The sequence below is a fragment of the Sus scrofa genome, chromosome 5 (genome assembly GCF_054392235.1).
Source record: "Sus scrofa isolate SSC_HxYL_T2T_F1_AM1 chromosome 5, Sscrofa_HxYL_maternal_Yorkshire_Landrace_v2.0, whole genome shotgun sequence".
Taxonomy (NCBI): domain Eukaryota; kingdom Metazoa; phylum Chordata; class Mammalia; order Artiodactyla; family Suidae; genus Sus; species Sus scrofa.
Genome location: NC_139387.1, coordinates 37,950,918 through 37,970,503, shown reverse-complemented (window position 1 = coordinate 37,970,503; position 19,586 = coordinate 37,950,918). Strand labels below are relative to the sequence as shown.

At 38.6% G+C, this 19,586-nt stretch overlaps 1 protein-coding gene across 21 annotated transcripts in view; it reads right to left on the bottom strand.

Moving 5' to 3' along the window:
* RAB3IP (RAB3A interacting protein) overlaps nt 1–19,035 on the bottom strand; it is a 50,682-nt gene extending 31,647 nt beyond the window's left edge. For 6 of the 21 annotated variants that reach the window (XR_014803575.1, XM_021091977.2, XM_013997721.3 and 3 more), the window contains exons 1-4: nt 18,882–19,035; nt 18,043–18,180; nt 3,105–3,380; nt 2,155–2,413 (exon numbers count right to left, since the gene is read on the bottom strand). Coding sequence is in view for 11 of the 21 variants with exons in the window: in XM_021091977.2 (XP_020947636.2) it covers nt 2,155–2,413; nt 3,105–3,380; nt 18,043–18,053 (546 nt within the window). In the remaining 10 variants the exon portion in view is untranslated. Of the gene's footprint in view, nt 1–2,154; nt 2,414–3,104; nt 3,381–18,042; nt 18,181–18,724; nt 18,805–18,881 lie in introns of those variants that run through there. The other 15 variants (XR_014803577.1, XR_014803578.1, XM_021091979.2 and 12 more) reach the window with 5 other exon arrangements.
* Nucleotides 19,036–19,586: the final 551 nt, after the last annotated feature.

The window sequence follows — 19,586 nt, the reverse complement described above, 5'->3', positions numbered from 1 at the left end:
GGTCAGTGAGCCTAACCCCACATTTCCAAGGGTCAATGGTATACTCTTGTAAAGATTTTATACTACATGTTATGGTATATATCTTTAATTTAATCACCAGGGTTAAAGATATATACTATAAACCCTAAAACAATCACTAAATTAGCAAAACAAAGATCCACAGCCAATAAGCCAAAGGAGGTAAGACGAAATCATAAAAATGCATGTAATTAATCCAAAAGATGGCATAAAGGGAGGGAAAAAAAGGGAAAGAAACAGAAGAGACAAACACAAGACAAATAGTAAGACATATTTAAATGAAATCATATCACATTAAATGTAAAAAGTCTAACATAAACATACCAAATAAAAAGCAGAGATTATAAGAAAAGATAAAAAATCAAAATCTAATGATATGCTTCCTTTAAGAAAACCCACTTAAATAGGGAGACAAAAATAATTTAAAAGTAAAAGGATGGAAAAATAGTAGCTTCCTGGCTGCTCTTAAAATAGCCAGAATAAAGGGAATGACTATTGACATAATTTGATTAAAGAATTGCCATAACTCAGGAAATATTTTCATATTCAAGAGTCCTTTTCAAGCCTTGAGTTCTAAGTATTAATACTATCTTGTATGCTTCATAATAAAATTCACAATATGTATGTTTTCACAACCATTATCATTTCAATTACCTCAATAGTACTTCTAAATCCCACAAAAGAAATTCCCAACTTGAGTTAAGAAATTAGCAAGGCAGTCTGATCAATAAGTAGCAACAATGTTTTCTCAAAGATGGATATATATGTTCAATGTGTGTGTTTGTGTGTGTAAACTGTGATTTCACATAATACTCTGTATTAAAACAAAAGAGTCTGAGCCAGATGACAGAAGTCAAATATAACCATATCTCACCACACCCCCTACCTTTGGGAAAAGATTAAAAAGGCTACTGATTTTTCTTTCTAATAAAATATGTTCAATCAAAAATGTTTTAAAATGTCTACATGACTGTTTAACCATTAGCCACTCATTGAAGCACTTATAGAGACATATACACCAGGCATCAAACTGTATTATGCTAGGCACTGGGGATTCAAAAATCAGTGTCATGCTCTTGAGAGATAAGTCTGGTGGGTAAAGGATGGGAATATATGTTTCTAAAATGTCATGTGCGCTGGAAATTATGCTATCGAATGTTTTCCCTATCGTCTCAATTTTCTAAATGTGAATTGGCCCATATCACCTAAGTTTTGAAATTTATGTATGTAGAATTGGTGCTGTTGTTTTATTATATTTTTGATGGCTGCAGGGTCTGTAGTGATTTCCCCTTTTTTATTCCTGCTCTTGATAACATGCATCTTCTGTCCTTTTTTGTCAGTCTTATTAGAGGTTTTTCAATTATATTGAACTTTTTAAAGAATGAATAATGTTTCATTCATTTTCTCTAGTTTTTCTGTTTTCAATTTCACTGATTCTTGCTCTTATTTATTTCCTTCCTTCTGTTTGCTCTTGATTTCATTTTGCTCTTCTTTTTTCTAGTTTATTAAAGTGGAAGACTAGATTATTGATTTGAAACTTTTCCTTTTTTCTAAGTGCTACAGATTTTCCTTTGAAATTTAATTACAGACTCAGAAAAAGAATCAGATATAGCCACAAATTTAAGAATAAACAGCAGAAAATTAAAAGATGACCCAGTAGGAAAAAGAACAAATTACTAGGAAAAGAAGATTCTCCAAGGCAAGGTACAGAAAATATTCAAACCCAGCTGACTGGCAAGGCACTACTACTAAAATAATTCCTCAAAATATACTAATTTGGACTGAATGGCTGCAAGGAAATAACCACAAAGTCAGCCACATATACAGAGGTCCATCCCACACATGGACCATAACTCACCAAATCTGCATTATAGACAATGCAAGAAAGGGACTAGGCAATGAAGGGGGGCAAAAAAATGAATTTCAGAATCTCTTTTTTCCAGTTAGTACTTTTAGAAGAGCTTCTTTACCACCCAGCCAATTTCACAGACTCCCAAATGCTGCCCAACAGAAGCTGACACTGTGCATACACAAAGGTAAGTGCAGAAATGCAATGATTTCATTTGAGTCACCACCCCATGTAAAAATATTAATTCTGATATAACATATGGAGGAATAAAATATCTTTTTGCTTACCCTCTGAGCTTTTGCAAGTTCCTCTTTTAGTCTTTCATAGCCCTTTTCTCTGACTTCCAAAACAGATGGGCTTCGTAAACGGGACAGACTATCAGTACTCAACCCAAAAATATCTTCACTGCTATCACAAGCCTCCGTTACAGTAGCACCCTGTAAAAACTCTCTCTCTGCATTACAGTTGTCCTTTCTTGTAGTTAATTTAGTTAACCCAGCCGTGACTCCAGAGGTAGAACAAGATGCTGAGTCTGTAACATGAATGCTGTAAAGGAGAGTTGAAAAACATAAGCATATGCTGAAATATAACCAGCATAAACACACATCTATAACTGCATTATCCAATTTGTTCACCACTATATATAAAATAGCATGTCCTGAGCCAAAGCAACTATATTTCAAGTCTTTTATAGTCACATGTGGCTAATGACTATCATATTAAACAGCAAAGAAAAAGAATATTCTCATCATCCCAGAAAGTTCTATTGGATAGTGCTATTCTAGAACATGGGCCTGTCAACAAAACGCAGAGCAAATTCAGCCTGCCGCCTGCTTTTTAAAGCCCATAAGCCAAGGATGATTTTTACATTTTCAAATCATTCAAAAAAATCAATAATATTTAGTGGCACAAGAAAATTACATGAAATTCAAAATCCAGTATCCATATATAGTTTTACTGGAGCTTACTCAGTTACAACTTGTCTATATTGCTTTCACACTTTAACAGCAGAGTCCAACAGTTGCAACAGAGACTGTGTGGCCCACAAAGCCTAATGTAGTTTCTATTTGGCCCTTTACATATAAATTCTGCCACCTCTGCTCTTGATCATTAATGTATATTTCTCTTCACAGACAAACCTTCCAATACTCAAATTTTCCAAAATAATAAAACTTGTTAACCAAGCAAACATCATTTAATACAATGCTCTAAAATAAGCATTCTGGTGATCTCCTACCTGACACTAGACAATTCTGCGCAGTTTAAACGTCTGGGGGATGAATACACAGGTTGTGTAGGAAGGTCAGAAACATCTAAGGCATTAGCCTGGATAGGGGCGGAGCATAAAGCTGAAGGATGTGGCCGGTAGATGACACTTGGTGAGGTAGTCTGCTCTTGAGTCCCTGGTTCATACACACCAAGAAGGTCCGGAGAAGTAGGTGACGCAAGGTTTACTTCATGGAAGCCTTCCAAGGGATCATTAGCCATAGCAAAAGCCTCATCATAGGATAACCTATGTTAAAACAAAAAGCAGGTGGTTCCTTTGAGATACTGACATTTAAAATTAAGTTACGATGTATAATAATAGAATGTGTTTAACAGTCCATTATAAAGTATAAACTTGCAAAAAAAAAAAGAAAAGAGAGACAGCAAAGGGAAAAAAATTACAATCATTTTTCACTAAGTCACCTCAGAATATAAATACTATGAAAGGCAGACTGACTTGGAATAAACTTGAAAGTGTTAGGAATAATTAATAAGTAACAATGAGGACTGAATACAAATTTGCTTGATATTTTTAAATTTACTATTATACCTGACTTTGGTTAGAATAAGTAGAAGTGGCAGCAGACACAGACACACACACGGTTGGAAATGAGACAGGCCTAAGTTCAACTAATGGTTCTGTTCTGCCACACACTAGCTATATGATTTTGGATGAGTCACTGTTTTTTTGTTCCTTCTTTTATTTGAAATAATTTCAAATTTACATAAGAGTTGCACAGCTCTTGCATATATTTCACCCAGATTATGAAACTATTAAACCATGTGAGAATATGTTTCAGGCATGATGCCCCTTACCCCTTAGTATCTCAGTGTATCTAAGTACAAGGACATCTCCTATCTAATCACAACACCATCACCAAAATCAGGAAGTTGACACCACTCACTATCACCATCTAAATGACAGAACCCCATCAAATTTTCCTGATTATCTTATTAATGTTCTATATAGGTCCAGGATCCAATCCAGGATAATGTATTACATTTCTCTAAGCCTTAAATTTCTCCTCTCATGGAATGAGAATAGGAATATAATAACCCCTCCCTTCTCCAGATTGCTGTGAGGATTAAGGGAAACGATCCACATAAAGTATTCAGCAGCATACTGTGTAGCTGGCACAGAGCACAGCCTCAATAAACATTTGTTGAGAGTTCTCCCTGTGGCTTAGTGGTAGCAAACCAGACTTGCATCAGTAAGATGTGAGTTTTACACGTGGCCTTGCTCAGTGGGTTAAGGATCCACCATTGCCATGAGCTGTGGTATAGGTGGCAGACGTGGCTCAGATCTGGTGCTGCAGCAGCTGTGGTGTAGGCTGGCAGCTACAGCTCTGATTCAGCCCCTAGCCTGGGAACTTCCATATGCCACAGGTGTGGCCCTAAAAAAGAAAAAAAAAATGTTATTAATAAGAACATGTATGCTTCAGTTTCCCCACAAATAAAAAATGTCATATAACTACACAGTTATATCACAAAGTTTACATGAAAACTAAAAAGTATACTATTCAAGTTTTTCACTTGAAAAATATACAGTTTTATACCTCTATGGATTTCCCACTGTCTACAGAATAAATTCCAAACTTGTTATCCTGAAAATCAAGGTCCTCTATAATCTGAAGCCAATCACTCATCCCAGTTTTTTCTTTCCTACTTCGATAATCATGACTAATGCCTTCCCAGAACTTCCAAAAATTCCCAAACGCAAGCACCAATATAGCTCCTAATTTCATTTTTAAACTCTTCATTCATTAAACTGAGTAAAAAAATTTACTCCCTCATACTCTTAACAAAAGAAGTGTTAAAAATAAGACAAGTAGGGAACAACAAAGACTGCAATAAAGTTGGGAAGGAAGAGCGTTGAGAAAATATTTGCATATTTTTTCAAAATTACGGATTACTGCATGTCTCAGACCTTCGAGGATGTATAGTCAGTTCTCCATATCCAAGGGTTCTGCATCCTCAGAAAGAAAATATTCGGAAAAAAAATTTCTGGATGTTCCAAAAACAAATACTTGAATTTGCTACACAATGGCAACTACTTACACAGAATTTATACTGTATTAGCTATTATAAGATTATAAGAGATCACTTAAAGTATACAGGAGGATGTGCACAGGTTACATGCCAATCCTACGTCATTTTATATAAAGGACTTGAGTATCTGGGGGTTTTGGTACTGAGGAGGGGATGAGTCCTGGAACCAATGCCTTGTGGATACTGAAAATCAACTGTATATGAACAGACAAAACTGTAACTATTAAATCCACAAATGCCAAATTTCAAATCCAATGAATGTTTTCTTTATTGTAGCAAACAGTAATTTCAGTACTTAAGATGAAACTAATCCTTGCTTTTTTACCTGAAATATTCATATTATCAAGGAATTTAAAGTACTTAAAACTCAATTATAATTTATCATTTTCCAAAATAATATTTTTCATTCATTATTCATAATACACACATAGTACCAAAGCAAACATCTCACCCTGAATTTTTCATTTTCACTTGAATAGAGTTTACTAATCAATTCACTTTATGGTAGAAATGAGATTTTCATTAAACTTTGACATTTTATCAGGAACTATAATATTTCCTTTCTTCTAGCCCTATACTTCTAAATCACTTCTCAATACCTAAGAGGTTCACTGAATTTTGCAGTGTGAAATCATTTTCATTTCTGGAAACATAAAATGGCACAAATCATATGGAGAAAAATTGGACAACATCTAGCAAAATGACACATTCACTGAACCTATGACCTAACATTGTTCACTTAGTGAACTTTATCCGGAAGATAAATAGGCAAAATAAACAAGATGTATGCACGTGGCCAAGAGCATCAGCAAAAGACTCAATGAACTAACAAATGTACCTCCTCATAGTGAAGCACCATATAGCTATAAAAATAAATGAATAATATCTACATACTGCTATGAAGTGACCCTGAGGATACGTTGACAAGTTAAAAAACAAGAAACCGTGTATAGAAAGCTACCTTAATATAAATTTATTTGCATGTGTATATAACATATACATATATTTAAAAGTACTTACATTTTAGAAATAGAAGGATAAACCAAAACCTAATTTTTTAAAAAGTTACCTTTAGGAAAAGGGCGAGAACAGGAAGAGGAGGCAGGCACAAAATCTAGACTTTTCCAAATGTACCCTGCTTTGCAGACATGAATTTGAACTTGGAACCATATAAATGATAAAACAAATTTAGATTTTAAAAAAGAACCTCTAAAAATAAAACAAATGAAGCTAGCTATGTATTGACATGGTAGTTTAACCATCAAAAAGAACTATTTCAAATGATTTTAAAATATAGTAATAAAACTGTATATCCATAGCAGAATATATTTTAAAGACAAAAGGAAGTTTAAAAAAGAGTACACTGGGAGTTCCCATCGTAGCGCAGTGGTTAACGAATCCGACTAGGAACCATGAGGTTGCGGCTTCTATCCCTGCCCTTGCTCAGTGGGTTAAGGATCCGGCGTTGCCGTGAGCTGTGGTGTAGGTTGCAGATGCGGCTCGGATCCCGCGTTGCTGTGGCTCTGGCGTAGGCCAGTGGCTACAGCTCCGATTAGACCCCTAGCCTGGGAACCTCCATATGCCGCGGAAGCGGCCCAAAGAAATAGCAAAAAAAGACCAAAAAAATATAAATAAATAAATAAATAAAAATAAAAATAAAAAAGAGTACACTATTTTCAGTAATTGTATTAGCAGTAATGCTGATATTGCTATACTGAAACTATTATATAAGATTATAGAGGAGTTCCCGTCGTGGCTCAGTGGTTAATGAATCTGACTAGGAACCAGGAGGTTGCGGGTTCAATCCCTGGCCTTGCTCAGCGGGTTAAGGATCCAGCGTTGCTGTGAGCTGTGGTGTAGGTCGCAGATGTGGTTGGCGGCTACATCTCCGATTAGACCCCTAGCCTAGAAACGTCCATATGCCACGGGTGCGGCCCTAAAAAGACAAAAAAGACAAAAAAAAAAAAAAAAAAAAAAAAAAAAGATTAATGTCATTCAGAAGTAAGATTTTTAGCATAAGAGAAAGATAGATATAATATCAAGAAATTTAAAACTCTTAAGTTTTAAACATGAATCAGAAATATCAGGAAAAATTTTTCTATTTAAAAAAATGCTTACCTTTATCCACTGAAAAGGTATAATAGCAATAACCAACTGAGGAGCAATGAGTACCCCTTGTGCCTAGAGTAATAACATTTCCTGCAAAAAAAGAACAAGGGCTCCCCAGAGAAATGTCTGATTCCAGGCCCTGGGCAGTAATGTACAAAAGGACCCTGGCACATCTTGTTAGGAAGCAAGAAAGCTATCAAAGACTACTGGAGTGGTATCGAAAGGATTCTACTGACCTAAGATGGACAATCTGAATATCAAAAAGAATAACATCTGTAAAGGACAAACAAAAAAATAGTTTTCAACCCATGAGTTCATGTACTGAAAATAAAACAAAAAAAATTTTCACTAGTCCTTTTTGATCAGTGCTATGGAACCAATTCACTATTTCGAAAATTGACAAAATAAAGAATTAAGTATTTATCCTGGCTTCCCCATACATCAGAGAACTAAATAGTTTATGGGAAAAAAAGGTCCTTCTTTTGAAAGAATCCCACTTAATAAATAAAACTCTGCAACCCTAATAAAATGAGTCTAGGCAATGATTATCAATAACTATTAAAACTCTAAGGTAAAATCTAGGGGACTTTATAATTAATAGATCAGAATGACAGTACCTGAACTCACAAATGACAAATTATCACAAAAAGGGAGAAAATCAGACATAATAAAAATTATGTGGCAAAACAGGAAATGAAACTACCATCATCCTTGAAGCATTCTGCACTAATAAAAAAAAAAACAAAACAAAAACAACCCCAATGCCGTCAACCCTCTAAATGTTCATCAGTTTATAGGAAATACAGAGGTTGGAGGAACATATTAAAAATAACACCATATGGACAAAAACAGCCAAATCTAGACTTTGGGAAACTCTACCGGATAAACCACCTGGTTTTCTCAATAAATAAAAATGGAAAAAGGGAATTTATAAGGACACTTAAGAAATACAATGAAATATGATGTGTGGACCTTGTTTGAATTCTTATTTGAATTAACCAAATATAAAAACATATTATAAGACAATCAAGGGAACTTGAACAATGGATATTACTGATATTATGAATCATGGTCCGTTTTTAGGGGTAATAATGGTATTACGATTATGTAAAAAAAATTCTTATCCTTTAGAGATACACCCTGACGTGTTTATAGATGAAATAAAATTACCTGGATTTGCTTCAAAATAATCCAGGGGGAGAAGGAAGGAATGTGTTGCGGGGCCATCCAACTACCAGTCCCAGTCTTATGGGATTACAGTGCTATTTCTCCCATAATAAGAGCTAAGCTGTCATTTACTAAAGCTGAGCACTTAATATCAGGTATAGTTCCAGTACATGTACAGTTGAGGAAATTACAGTTTAGGGTAGCTGGGATTAAAACCTATGTCTGTCAGACTCCAGAGTCCTAGGCTTTTAACCACCGCACCACACTACCACCACTAGAATTGTTTTGCTGTTCCACCATTAGATAGTTTTTGAGTAAAAATGTTTCTCCTTAAGTTGAATTAAAATCCATCAGTCCATCCCTGGGATGGAGTTCCCACTGTGGCACAACAGGTTAAGGATCTAGTGCTGCCACATCACAGGGGCAGCTTAGATTCCTTAACAGCAGGTTAAGGATCTAGTGCTGCCACATCACAGGTGCCCTTGGAAGAACTTAGGCATGTCTAAAGTATGAGAGCAAAGCATTTATGGAAAATACAAATATTTTTACTAGGAACATAAGATGCAAAGCTCAAAGAGAGGCAGGTTTGAATTCTGCTTCTATCAGATTACTGGGCAATGTGTATCTCAGTTCTCTCATTTGGAAATACGTAGCTTGGTTTTCTTTTTTGTTTTGTTTTTTTGTTGTTGTTTTTTTTTTTTTTTGACTTTTTGACTTTTTGCCATTTCTTGGGCCGCTCCCTCGGCATATGGAGGTTCCCAGGCTAGGGGTCTAATCGGAGCTGAGCTGCCAGCCTAGGCCAGAGCCACAGCAACGTGGGATCCGAGCCGCGTCTGTGACCCACACCACAGCTCACGGCAACGCCAGATCGTTAACCCACTGAGCAAGGACAGGGATTGAACTGCAACCTCATGGTTCCTAGTCGGATTCGTTAACCACTGCGCCACGACAGGAACTCCCGTAAGTTGGTTTTCTAACTCACAGCATATGGAGGTTCCCAGGCTAAGGGTCGAATCAGAGCTGTGGCCACTGGCCTATGCCACAGCCACAGCAATGACAGATCCTTAGCCCACTGAGCGAGGCCAGGGATAGAACCTGTGTCCTCATGGATGCTAATCAGATTCGTTTCTGCTGCACTACAACGGGAACTCCCCTATTCCGGGACATATATTTAACCATTATTTAAATTCCAGTCACTCTTGAAAATGAGATTATTTTAAGATTAAATGTAGTCCCTTTTTCAAGCATGTAAAATTTCCATAAATTTTTTCCATGTTTTAAAGTTTTATTGAATTATAGTTGATTTACAAGGTTGTGATAATTTCTGCTGTACAAGAAAGTGATTCAGTTATACATACACTCATCCACTCTTTTTCAGATTCTTTTCCCATATAGATTATCACAGAATATTGGGTAGAGGTCCCTGTGCTATACAATGTTTTAATTTAGCTGGTAATGAGCTGCTGGTCACACTTATCTGAAAATCTTCTGCTCTTTCAAATAGTACATAGAGGACTTAAGATTTATTTTGTATTCAAAGTTCTTATATGAATAAAATTAACTGCTATTTCCAAGCAGTAGTACTCTTTGCATTAAGTAATGAGTAATTTAAAAAATGAATTTCAAGTGGAGGTTATCCCAACTCATAAACTAAACTTGTCAAGCATCACTACAAATGAGTGAAAAGGATGACAGCGTTAAAAACTCTTGGGGAAATTACCATCACAGCTTGGCTGGCTTTATTACCACTCAGTTTTAAGTAACAAAGCTGATTCTCAATTTTTTAAAAAAATTGTTCAAAACAATTTGCTTCTGATTCCTAGTATGCATTTTATGTTATTTCTTCTTTCCAGGTCAGCAAAACAAGCAGCCAACATTTTACTGAAAGTTAACTATGTGTCAGTCAACCATATGGGGCTAAGAATTTCATGTGCATTAACTAATTTAATGAATGCCTAAAAAACTTAATAATGTATACACTTATTAAACATATTTTATAAATAAATTAAAGTATAAAATAAGTGTACTTAATAATTTTTATCAATTATATTTATCGTAGTTTTAGTGGAAGGATAATCATCAGCTTCAACTCCTCAGGGCAAATCCTGGAACTAAGTTCTAAAATGGACAAAAGAGAAGGCACAGGGCCTAAATGATTACCCTAAGGGTTGTGGGGAGAGACGGAGGAAGAGAAAGTTTCAAGGAGAAGTAAAATATAAGCCAGATTTTTAAATGCTGAGTGAGAGTCCAGTGGATGGGCGAGGCAGGGAAATAAGACAAGGCAGTCAGGGAATATGGGTTTGTTTGGCACTAATGAAACTAATCACCCAAAAAGCATGACAGAAAATCAGGCTAGAGAGGCAGCTATGTGACAGATAATTAAAAGCATCGTTTAACATGGAAAATGTTGCTTGGAGATTATCCTGAAGAGATGCTCAGATCTACATTTTAAGAAGTACAGATGTACCATGACGTCATTAGAAAAATGACTCCCATGGCAACAAGGACTTTAATTAGAGAGAGACTAGAGGCAGTTAGTTAAGAGGTTGCTGCAACAGGCTGGGCAAGAGATTATGATGGTCTGATCTGATGCCAAGGTCATGCACTGTGAATGAGAGGATGGAGGCATATAGATCTATACGTGAAAAACATTCAGAACAATAGCTTCATTTACATTTCGACATATACACACATGTATTACATTATTACATTCTGTATGTGTGACATATACATTATATACATTATTCTAGTTATTCCTTACAGCTTTCCCTTTGAAGTAATTCTTATTATCTATTTTACAGATACAGAAACTGAGGATGAGAGATTAATTTTTGTCAAGATCAAACAATCTATAAATAACAGACCAAGGATTCAAACTCTGGTGTGTGTGACTCCAAAACCTGACTCCACTCCATCCAACAGTCACTTAAAAGGGCGTTACCCAATTGAAAACCGGGCAAAGGACCTGAATAGACTGTTCTTCAAGGAAGATATACAGATGGCCAACAAGCACGTGAAACAATGCTCAACATCCCTGATTATTAGAGAAATGCAAATCAAAACTACCAGGATATACCATCTCACACCAGTCAGAATGGCCATCATTAATAAGTCCACAAATAACAAATGCTGGAGGGGGTGTGGAGAAAATATGTACTGCAGTGCTGGTGGGAATGTAAGCTGGTACAACCACTATGGAGAACAGTATGGAGGTATCTTAGAAAACTATACATAGAACTACCATATGACCCAGCAATCCCACTCTTGGGCATATATCCAGACAAAACTCTCCTTAAAAAAGACACATGCACCCACGTGTTCATTGCAACACTATTCACAATAGCCAAGACATGGAATCAACCCAAATGTCCATTGACAGATGATTGGATCAGGAAGATATGGTGTATATATACACAATGGAATACTACTCGGCCATAAAAAAGAACAAAATAGTGCCATTTGCAGCAACATGGATGGAACTAGAGACTCTCATACTGAGTGAAGTAAGTCAGAAAGAGAAAGACAAGTACCATATGATATCACTTATATCTTCAATCTAATAGACGGCACAAAGGACCCTTTCCACAGAAAAGAAAATCATGGACTTGGAGAACAGACTTGTGGTTGCCAAGGGGGAAGGGGAGGGAGTGGGAAGAACTGGGAGCTTGGGGTGAATAGATGTAGAATGTTGCCTTCAGGATGGATTAGCCATGGGATCCTCCTGTGTAGCACTGGGAACTCTGTCTAGTCACTTATGATGGAACATGATAATGTGAGAAAAAGAATGTATACATGTAAGTGTAACTGGGTCACCATGTTGTACAGTAGAAAAAAAAATATATATATATAAATGATTTTTTTAAAAGGGGGGGCTAGCAATAAGACTCGGATAAAGGTTTGATCAAGTCACAGCTATGGCTCAGATTCAATCCCTGGCCTGGGAACATCCATTTGCCATGGAAGCAGCCATAACAAAATAAAAAAATTTTTAAAAAGACACAGGATATCTAAGGCAGTCTTACTCAACCAACCATAAGAAGCGAACAATCCAAACAGAAGAATCCTATTTAATCTTTGATAGCTTGTTTTACTCTGAGAAAGAAAAAACTAAAGTTTCTCTAAAGTATTGCTACTAAAATAAGCATATGCTATTACCTTGTGTTCCATTTTTTTCCCCTATATTTTCTTTGCTATCAGCATTTCCTTATCTATTTTGCTGTATGCTGGGATTTAAAATACTTATTCAGCCCCTTCTAATTCTTAGGGGAGGTGGGACAGCACATAAATAAAAACCAAGAGCCTGATTTTACCAGAGCGGCCTTATGGTGTATTTTTTACAAACTGTGGATATTTGATACCAAGGAATTAGTGTTAATTTTTAAAAGTGTGTAATAGTACTGTAGCTAACTGTCCTTATCTTTTAGAAATACATACTGAAATACTTATGGATGAAAGGCTACAATGCCTGGAATGTGCTCAAAATAATTCAGAAAGTAGATGGGGCAGGATTGACCATTGTTGACGGGGTAAATGATGGGAAATTTGAGGTTCATTGTACTTTTGCATCTATTTATTTCATTTTAAATTCTCCATAACTAGAAAGTTCTAAGATTTATTCATATACTATATAAATAAAGGGGAAAAAAAGACGTATACATAAAAAATCATTTTCTCATTAACTTTCACTAAAGCTGGTTTCCAAACTAACATTTTGCTTGTAACAAAACAAAATTCACGTTCATATTTTAAGAAGCAGCCTATGTTTATAAGTGTGAATTTAGTTAATAACTCAAGGGAAAAACTAGATAGCCAATCAAGCTACACAACCATCCCACTTTTATTAAAAGAGTCCACAAATTAATTCCCACTTACTAATTCCACAGGATTTAAATGTACAACCTGACATACTGAGAGATGTTAGTTACTGCAGATTTTTTTTTTTTTTTTTTGGCTGCACTTGCGGCATGTGGAAGTTCCTGGGCCAGGGATGGAACCCACGCCACTGTGGCAATGCCAGATCCTTAACCCACTGCACCACAAGGGAACTTCCTGCAGATTCTTAAATTATGGGTTTTCAGAAAAATTCTTAGAACTTACTGGGTTACTAATATTACATTTAACTACAAATTCTTAGAACAAAAATATACAAGAAACAAACATTCTCTTAGAAGTGGAAGCCTCTTTATTTTATATATGTTAAGAATACAGGTCAACTAAACATTCAATAGGCACTGAAGTATATATTGATTGGATAAATAAATAAACAAGAAGAGGCTTTAGAGAGGGAATAAACAGCAGAACAAGTGGAGAGTAGAGATAGCGACTCTAGGCTACCTTTGTTTTAAAAATAGAGATAAAACAGTAAGTACTCTGAGAGAGCAGCAAGACTGAAAAAACTGAGTTTTTAAAGTATGGGGAAACCTGAGCAGTTGATCAAACTAGCTTCAGAAAACCTTCTTTCTAGTTCAGGTGCTGTAATTAACTGGCTGTATGAACTCGGGCAAGTCACTGAATTTCTCTGAGCTTCACTTTCGACATTTGATTGTTGAAAATAATGGTGGTGATATTATCTCCCCTACCTACACTTGAGAAAATCACATGGCTTAGCTGTCAACAGAAAAAGGTTCCAAGGATTGTAAAGCACAACACAAATGTATGATACCTATAAATATCTAAAAAAATAAATGATGGGGGATATAACAGCATATGAAGGAGTCTGTCTTACAAACTAGAAGGGGTCCTTATTTGAGATAAAGGGAAAGAAAGGGGAAAACAAGTCTCTCAGAGGTACAGAGTTCAAAAGCAATTCTCTTCATAACAGGAAATGAATGCACATTTACTTACTGTTTTTCACACTTACTTTGGTTGCTCTTTTATACTGATCTGTCAACCGGATACCCACAAACAAATAAATACTCAATATTATTATCTGGACACATCAAATGACAGTTTACTTATTTGGTTGGTTCGAAGCTGTCATCAGTATGCTCCTTTATGCTTCTAAGGTACTCGCCCATTCTTGCACAGAGTTTCTTTCTACTAGATTGTCAATTCATATGTTTATGTAGAATTTCACCAACTGCCATTATGCTTATATTTACATCCCTATTAACTACAAGCAACAAATCTTTCAAACTTGAATTGTTTCGATAATTTTCTTTCTTTTTCCTCCGATCTAAATAATCTTAGCCTAATGCTATAACTATTTAATTTTATGTTGCTGACATCCTACTGTAAATCAAGATTACTTTTCCATTTCTTTTTCTGTATACAATTGAAGCTTAAGAAACGATCTCAAAAAGGAAAAAAGGAAGAAAAGACACTATCTCATTTAGTTTTAAGTTGAAAGGGAAAGTGGAAGGGAAACAGAGAGGGCAAGTTAATGCCACCCCCTGTAGGAATCCTTCTCTTCCTTCCCTTAGTCCCCTCAATTCTCATTCTGACACTCATTTCCGTTTCACTGCTAGACTGATTTCAGTACAAGCTAACATTCTTCCACTGACCATCCGTCACCAAACACAGCAGCATATCTACTACATTCCAGTCCCAATGCTCAAGCTATAAAATGGAATAATGAACTTAAACCCTGTCCTCAGAGCTTAGGTACACTAGAGGAAGAGACCACACTGTCAACAAACTTTTACAAATACAATGTAAATGTCAAGATTAAATACCAAAATTGGAGTTCCCCTCATGGCTCAGTGGTTAGTGAACCCGACTGGCATCTATGAGGACGCAGATTTGGTCCCTGGCCTTGATCAGTGGGTTAAAGATGCCGTGAGCTGTGGTGTAGGTCGAGGAAGTGACTTGGATCCTGCATTGCTGTGGCTGTGGTGTAGGCTGGCGGCTACAGCTGTGATTGGACCTCTAGCCTGGGAACCTCCATATGCTGCAGGTGTGGCCCTAGAAAAAAAAAAAAAAAGAAAGAAAAAGAAAAAGATTAAAACACTAAAATAGAGGCATGTACTCAGTACTTTGAAGCATAAAAGAAAAACAAAGTACTACCTGGCAAAGGTACAGAAAAAAGAGTACAGCAGTACAGAAAAAAGAGAAAATAGCTAGAAAGGAGTTTTCAAAAGCTCAGTAGTTTCTTTTTAGGATATGAGGTGTATTTAAGGAAGTAATTTAGTAACCAATTTCTTACCCTTTGTTGAACTACATCTTAAATAGAATTATGTATAGCACAAAGGTTTAGTTTGAAAAAGAGTATTCCCTCAGAATATCCTCAAAGCTTTCCCTCAACACACAAATAGCTTCACCAATAACTCATCCTTCCATCCTCCCCGCTCTCCAACTACTCCAGCACTTTGTCTTATTTGGCACTCATTAAAGTTACAGTAACAACATAGGTATGTGAAGGTGCCTTCTAAATTTTGAGGAACTTATAATAGACATGGGAATGATTATATGGTTTACCTTCCAGACTCCTTATAAAGTCTTTCCTTTAACCCCCACTGTGACTTGCAGGGTAGAAGCTCAATGAATATCCGATTTAAAAATCTCTGGTGACACATTAAGAATTACTTATTACACCAATATTAAGTATCTCATAAAAGCTAATTAAAACCAATTCTTCAGCATGACAACCTAACACATGAAGGAGTAGAGTGTAGTGGTTAAAAGCATGGACATCAAAAACAAACTGCCTGCCTTCTAATCTATTTCTCTCACTTAATTAGCTGTGTGACCTGAAGCAAGCTCCATAACCTCTCAGTGCCTCAATCTTCTCAACTATAAAACGTGATAAAGTATTACCTAACTCTTAGGTCACTGTGAGAGTCAGTTTTGAGTTGGCATGATGTTTAGACCAGAACCTGATACACCACAAGCGCTAGACTCCACAGGAGGAGCAGATGTGCAGATATCACCATCATCAGTAAACCTGGATGTTTTTTAACAAGAAATACAAATAATAACAACATCTTTCATCTGGATGTCTTCTTGTAGTCACAAAGCTCTTTCACAGAAGGTGTGGTCCAGGAATGGAAGGAGCAAGCCTGTTAGGAGTTCCATTTTGGACAGTCACACTGGGCGTTTAATCCTGGCTCTGCCATTAGTCAGCTACAGGACCACTGACAACTAAATAACCAGAGGCAAGTTATTTCACCTCTCTGAGCCTTAATTTCCTAATCTGTAAAAAGCAGTAACACCACTTATATGCCAGGAATGTTCTGAGGACTAAAGGAGTCAAGGTACCTGAAGCAACAAGCATGGCCCTCTCTCCAGCTATCTGTTCCTCTCCCCCACCTCCCACATGGAGTATCCCATTTAATTCTCATGCCACTATAAGGAAGTTCATTCTAGGTTGAGCCATAGTTACAACAGCAGAATACTGGCAAATTCATATGGTTCAACCTATTACTATATCCATTTATAAATGGAAAAAAATAAGCTCAGAAGTTAAATGATTTACTCAAAGTCATATGCATAGCAAGTAATGGAGCTAAAATGCTAAAAAACAGGGAAGTAATTTTTCATTAAAACTGATCCAGTGAGTTCTGCTCAGAAAAGGAGGAGGAAAAGGCATACTAACTACAGTAATACATGTAAAATTGCTGTAATCTACAAGTTTTTGTTCTACCATATCAAAAAACGAGGTGATGACAAAGACTTCCAAGACTCAATTTTAAAAATTATTTGTAGAGTGTCTATGTGTGTGTTGCAGGAGTTGAAAGTTTAGTGAAAATTGGAGGAAAATAAAATGAAAGAGAGCATATACACAGCTATACGAATTCAAAAGCTACAACTGGATCTAATTAGAAACCCCACTAGTCAGAGAATTCACAAAGCAGGTGAACATCATGTATCCATCCTGGTGAAAAGTTAGAGGCATTCAATACCACAGATGAGTTGTTTGCCGAACATTTAAGGAAAAGTTACATTAAACGGTCCCACTTGGGTTCACAAAGGTAAGCATAAATATATAACGTTACCACAGTGGAAAAAGAAAAAAATGAAAAGGCTCTTCTTCTAATAGTAAGAAATATGCTACTGTAGTAAAACTATATAGCTGCAAGTGTATTTCTATAAATTCTACAAGGGCTTTAGGATTAGATCACAGAAACCATATTTGGGATACAGTATCTGTCCAAACATGAAACGTCCTATCAAAATGCATGGTACTAGCAAATAAATAACAAATGTTAACAGAACAAAGCCCCATAAAACTTTTGGAATATTTAACAGTATCAAATATTGACTATGATTGGTCTACAAATCTATTCTGGCCCTTTTCTCCATCCTGCCTCTTTTCTCCTTGATATGTCATTCACCATTTTTTTTTTCTTTAAAATGGCATGCACAAAATAAGATTGAGGATAATGAACAGAAACTGGGCCTTTCAACAGATTTACAATAGAACAGTTTTGTTTTAATCCTCTTATCGGCCTCTCCTCAAATTATGTAATCATTCCACGGCAAAAGATTACACAGCTCTTTCCCTACTCTGAAATGAAGGAGTTGGAAGGGGAAACAGAGGAGTGGGAAACAGGTAGCCTTGGAATATAATACATTTCCACGAAACTAAACTGTTAGCTTCTTCATAATCGGTATTAACTGAGCGCTCTTAATTTTCAAGACCTTACCCTTTAGCCATTACAGGTTTTGTTTTAATCCCATAACAACTGGCAACTCTTCACGTGCCGCAGATTCCATCTAACATCACCACTTCCAGAGTCCATTAAGCTCGCTTTTCCCGGGGCGGTCGGAGCGAGTTGTCCACGCTGGAAGGGCAGCGCAATTACAATTATGTCTGTGCAGCTCCTCTCAACTCCCCGAAACAAAAGTCAGGCTGCACTGAGCTGCCTTCTAAGGCGAGACTCCGGGCACCGGCTCTTGCCCACCAGGTTTCGCCGAAACCTGGCGAGAGTGACCTCTACGCCTCGGCGCGGTGCCCGGGCTCTCGGTCCCCAGGACCCCCCGGTCCACGCCTACTGCCTCGCCGGGTGCAGCTTCCGCGCCGCGCTAGGCTCCAGACTTGTTCGGGAACTCTCTTTACACTCCCCCAAGATCCCAGGCCCCCAGCTCCTGGCTGCGCGCGCGCCCGGCCGACAGGTAACCCGGCGTCCCGCTCCCCGCCCCGGGCGTCGGGCTCCCGCCTTGGGCACTCGGGACTGCGCAGTTAATGAGTAACGCGCCTGGGCCCGGGGGACAGAGGAGGAGCCGCCGCCGCCCGCCGCCCACCGCGGCCCCAGGGGGCGCCCTGATGCCCCGAGGCGCCAAGCCCCCGCCGCCGCCCCTGAGGTCCCGAAGCCCGCGAGCCCAAACCGGGGAGCGCGCTCGTCGGGCCAGGACAGGGTCCCCGCGCGCCGCGCCCTCACTTGCACCTGCCGCGGCCGCCCCTCCAGGCCGGCTCGCGGGAGGCGGGCGCTGAGGGGGGCGGTGCTCCGCGTCCCGGGCCTCTCCCTCCCGCTACCGCACTCACCTGGCAAACTCACCGCTGCCGCGGCCCGCGCTCAGGGGCGCTCGTAGAGCCTCAAAGAGCGCGCCTCGAAGCAGTCTGAGGGAGAGGAGGACTGCCGGCCGACGCCGCTACACTCCACCGCGGCGGGTGCACGGCCGAGGGAGTGCGGGACTGCGCCTGCGCCGGGAGCCTGGCCAGGAGCCGGGAGCGGTCGGGCCCCCGCGGAGGAAGGCGGGGATAGGGGCGGGGAGGGGGCGGGGCGGACGAGCGCGGGGCCAGAGAGGCCGACGCGCTGCCGCGCCCCCTGGCGCCAGGCGGGGCTCTTCGCAGGTGTGGGGCTGCCGCCCCAGGTGCCTCCGCGGGCGGTTTCCCTGGGAACCAGGGCGAACCCGCTCTGAGCCCTGTTTCCTTGGGCTCAACAGGCGGTCTCGGATTCACTTGAAGCGTGTTGAGCTCTCCAGGTGTCGGAAAATGAACCTTCGATGTGAGTTGAGAACCGCTAGAACCAACGTGAGACTTGGCGTGCATTTGTACCTTACAATGTGCATGTGAGTGTGTGTGTGTGTGTGTCTGTGTGTGCGCGCGCCGGTGCTTGCGTGCGTGTGTCTGTCTCTCGGGGGATGGGTGGGAGGAGTCTGATAGAACCTAGATCCCAGCATTCCAGCAGCTGTTAGAGCATTCGAGAATGTTTCTGTACCTGCCCTCTCTCGTCCTTTTATGTCAACT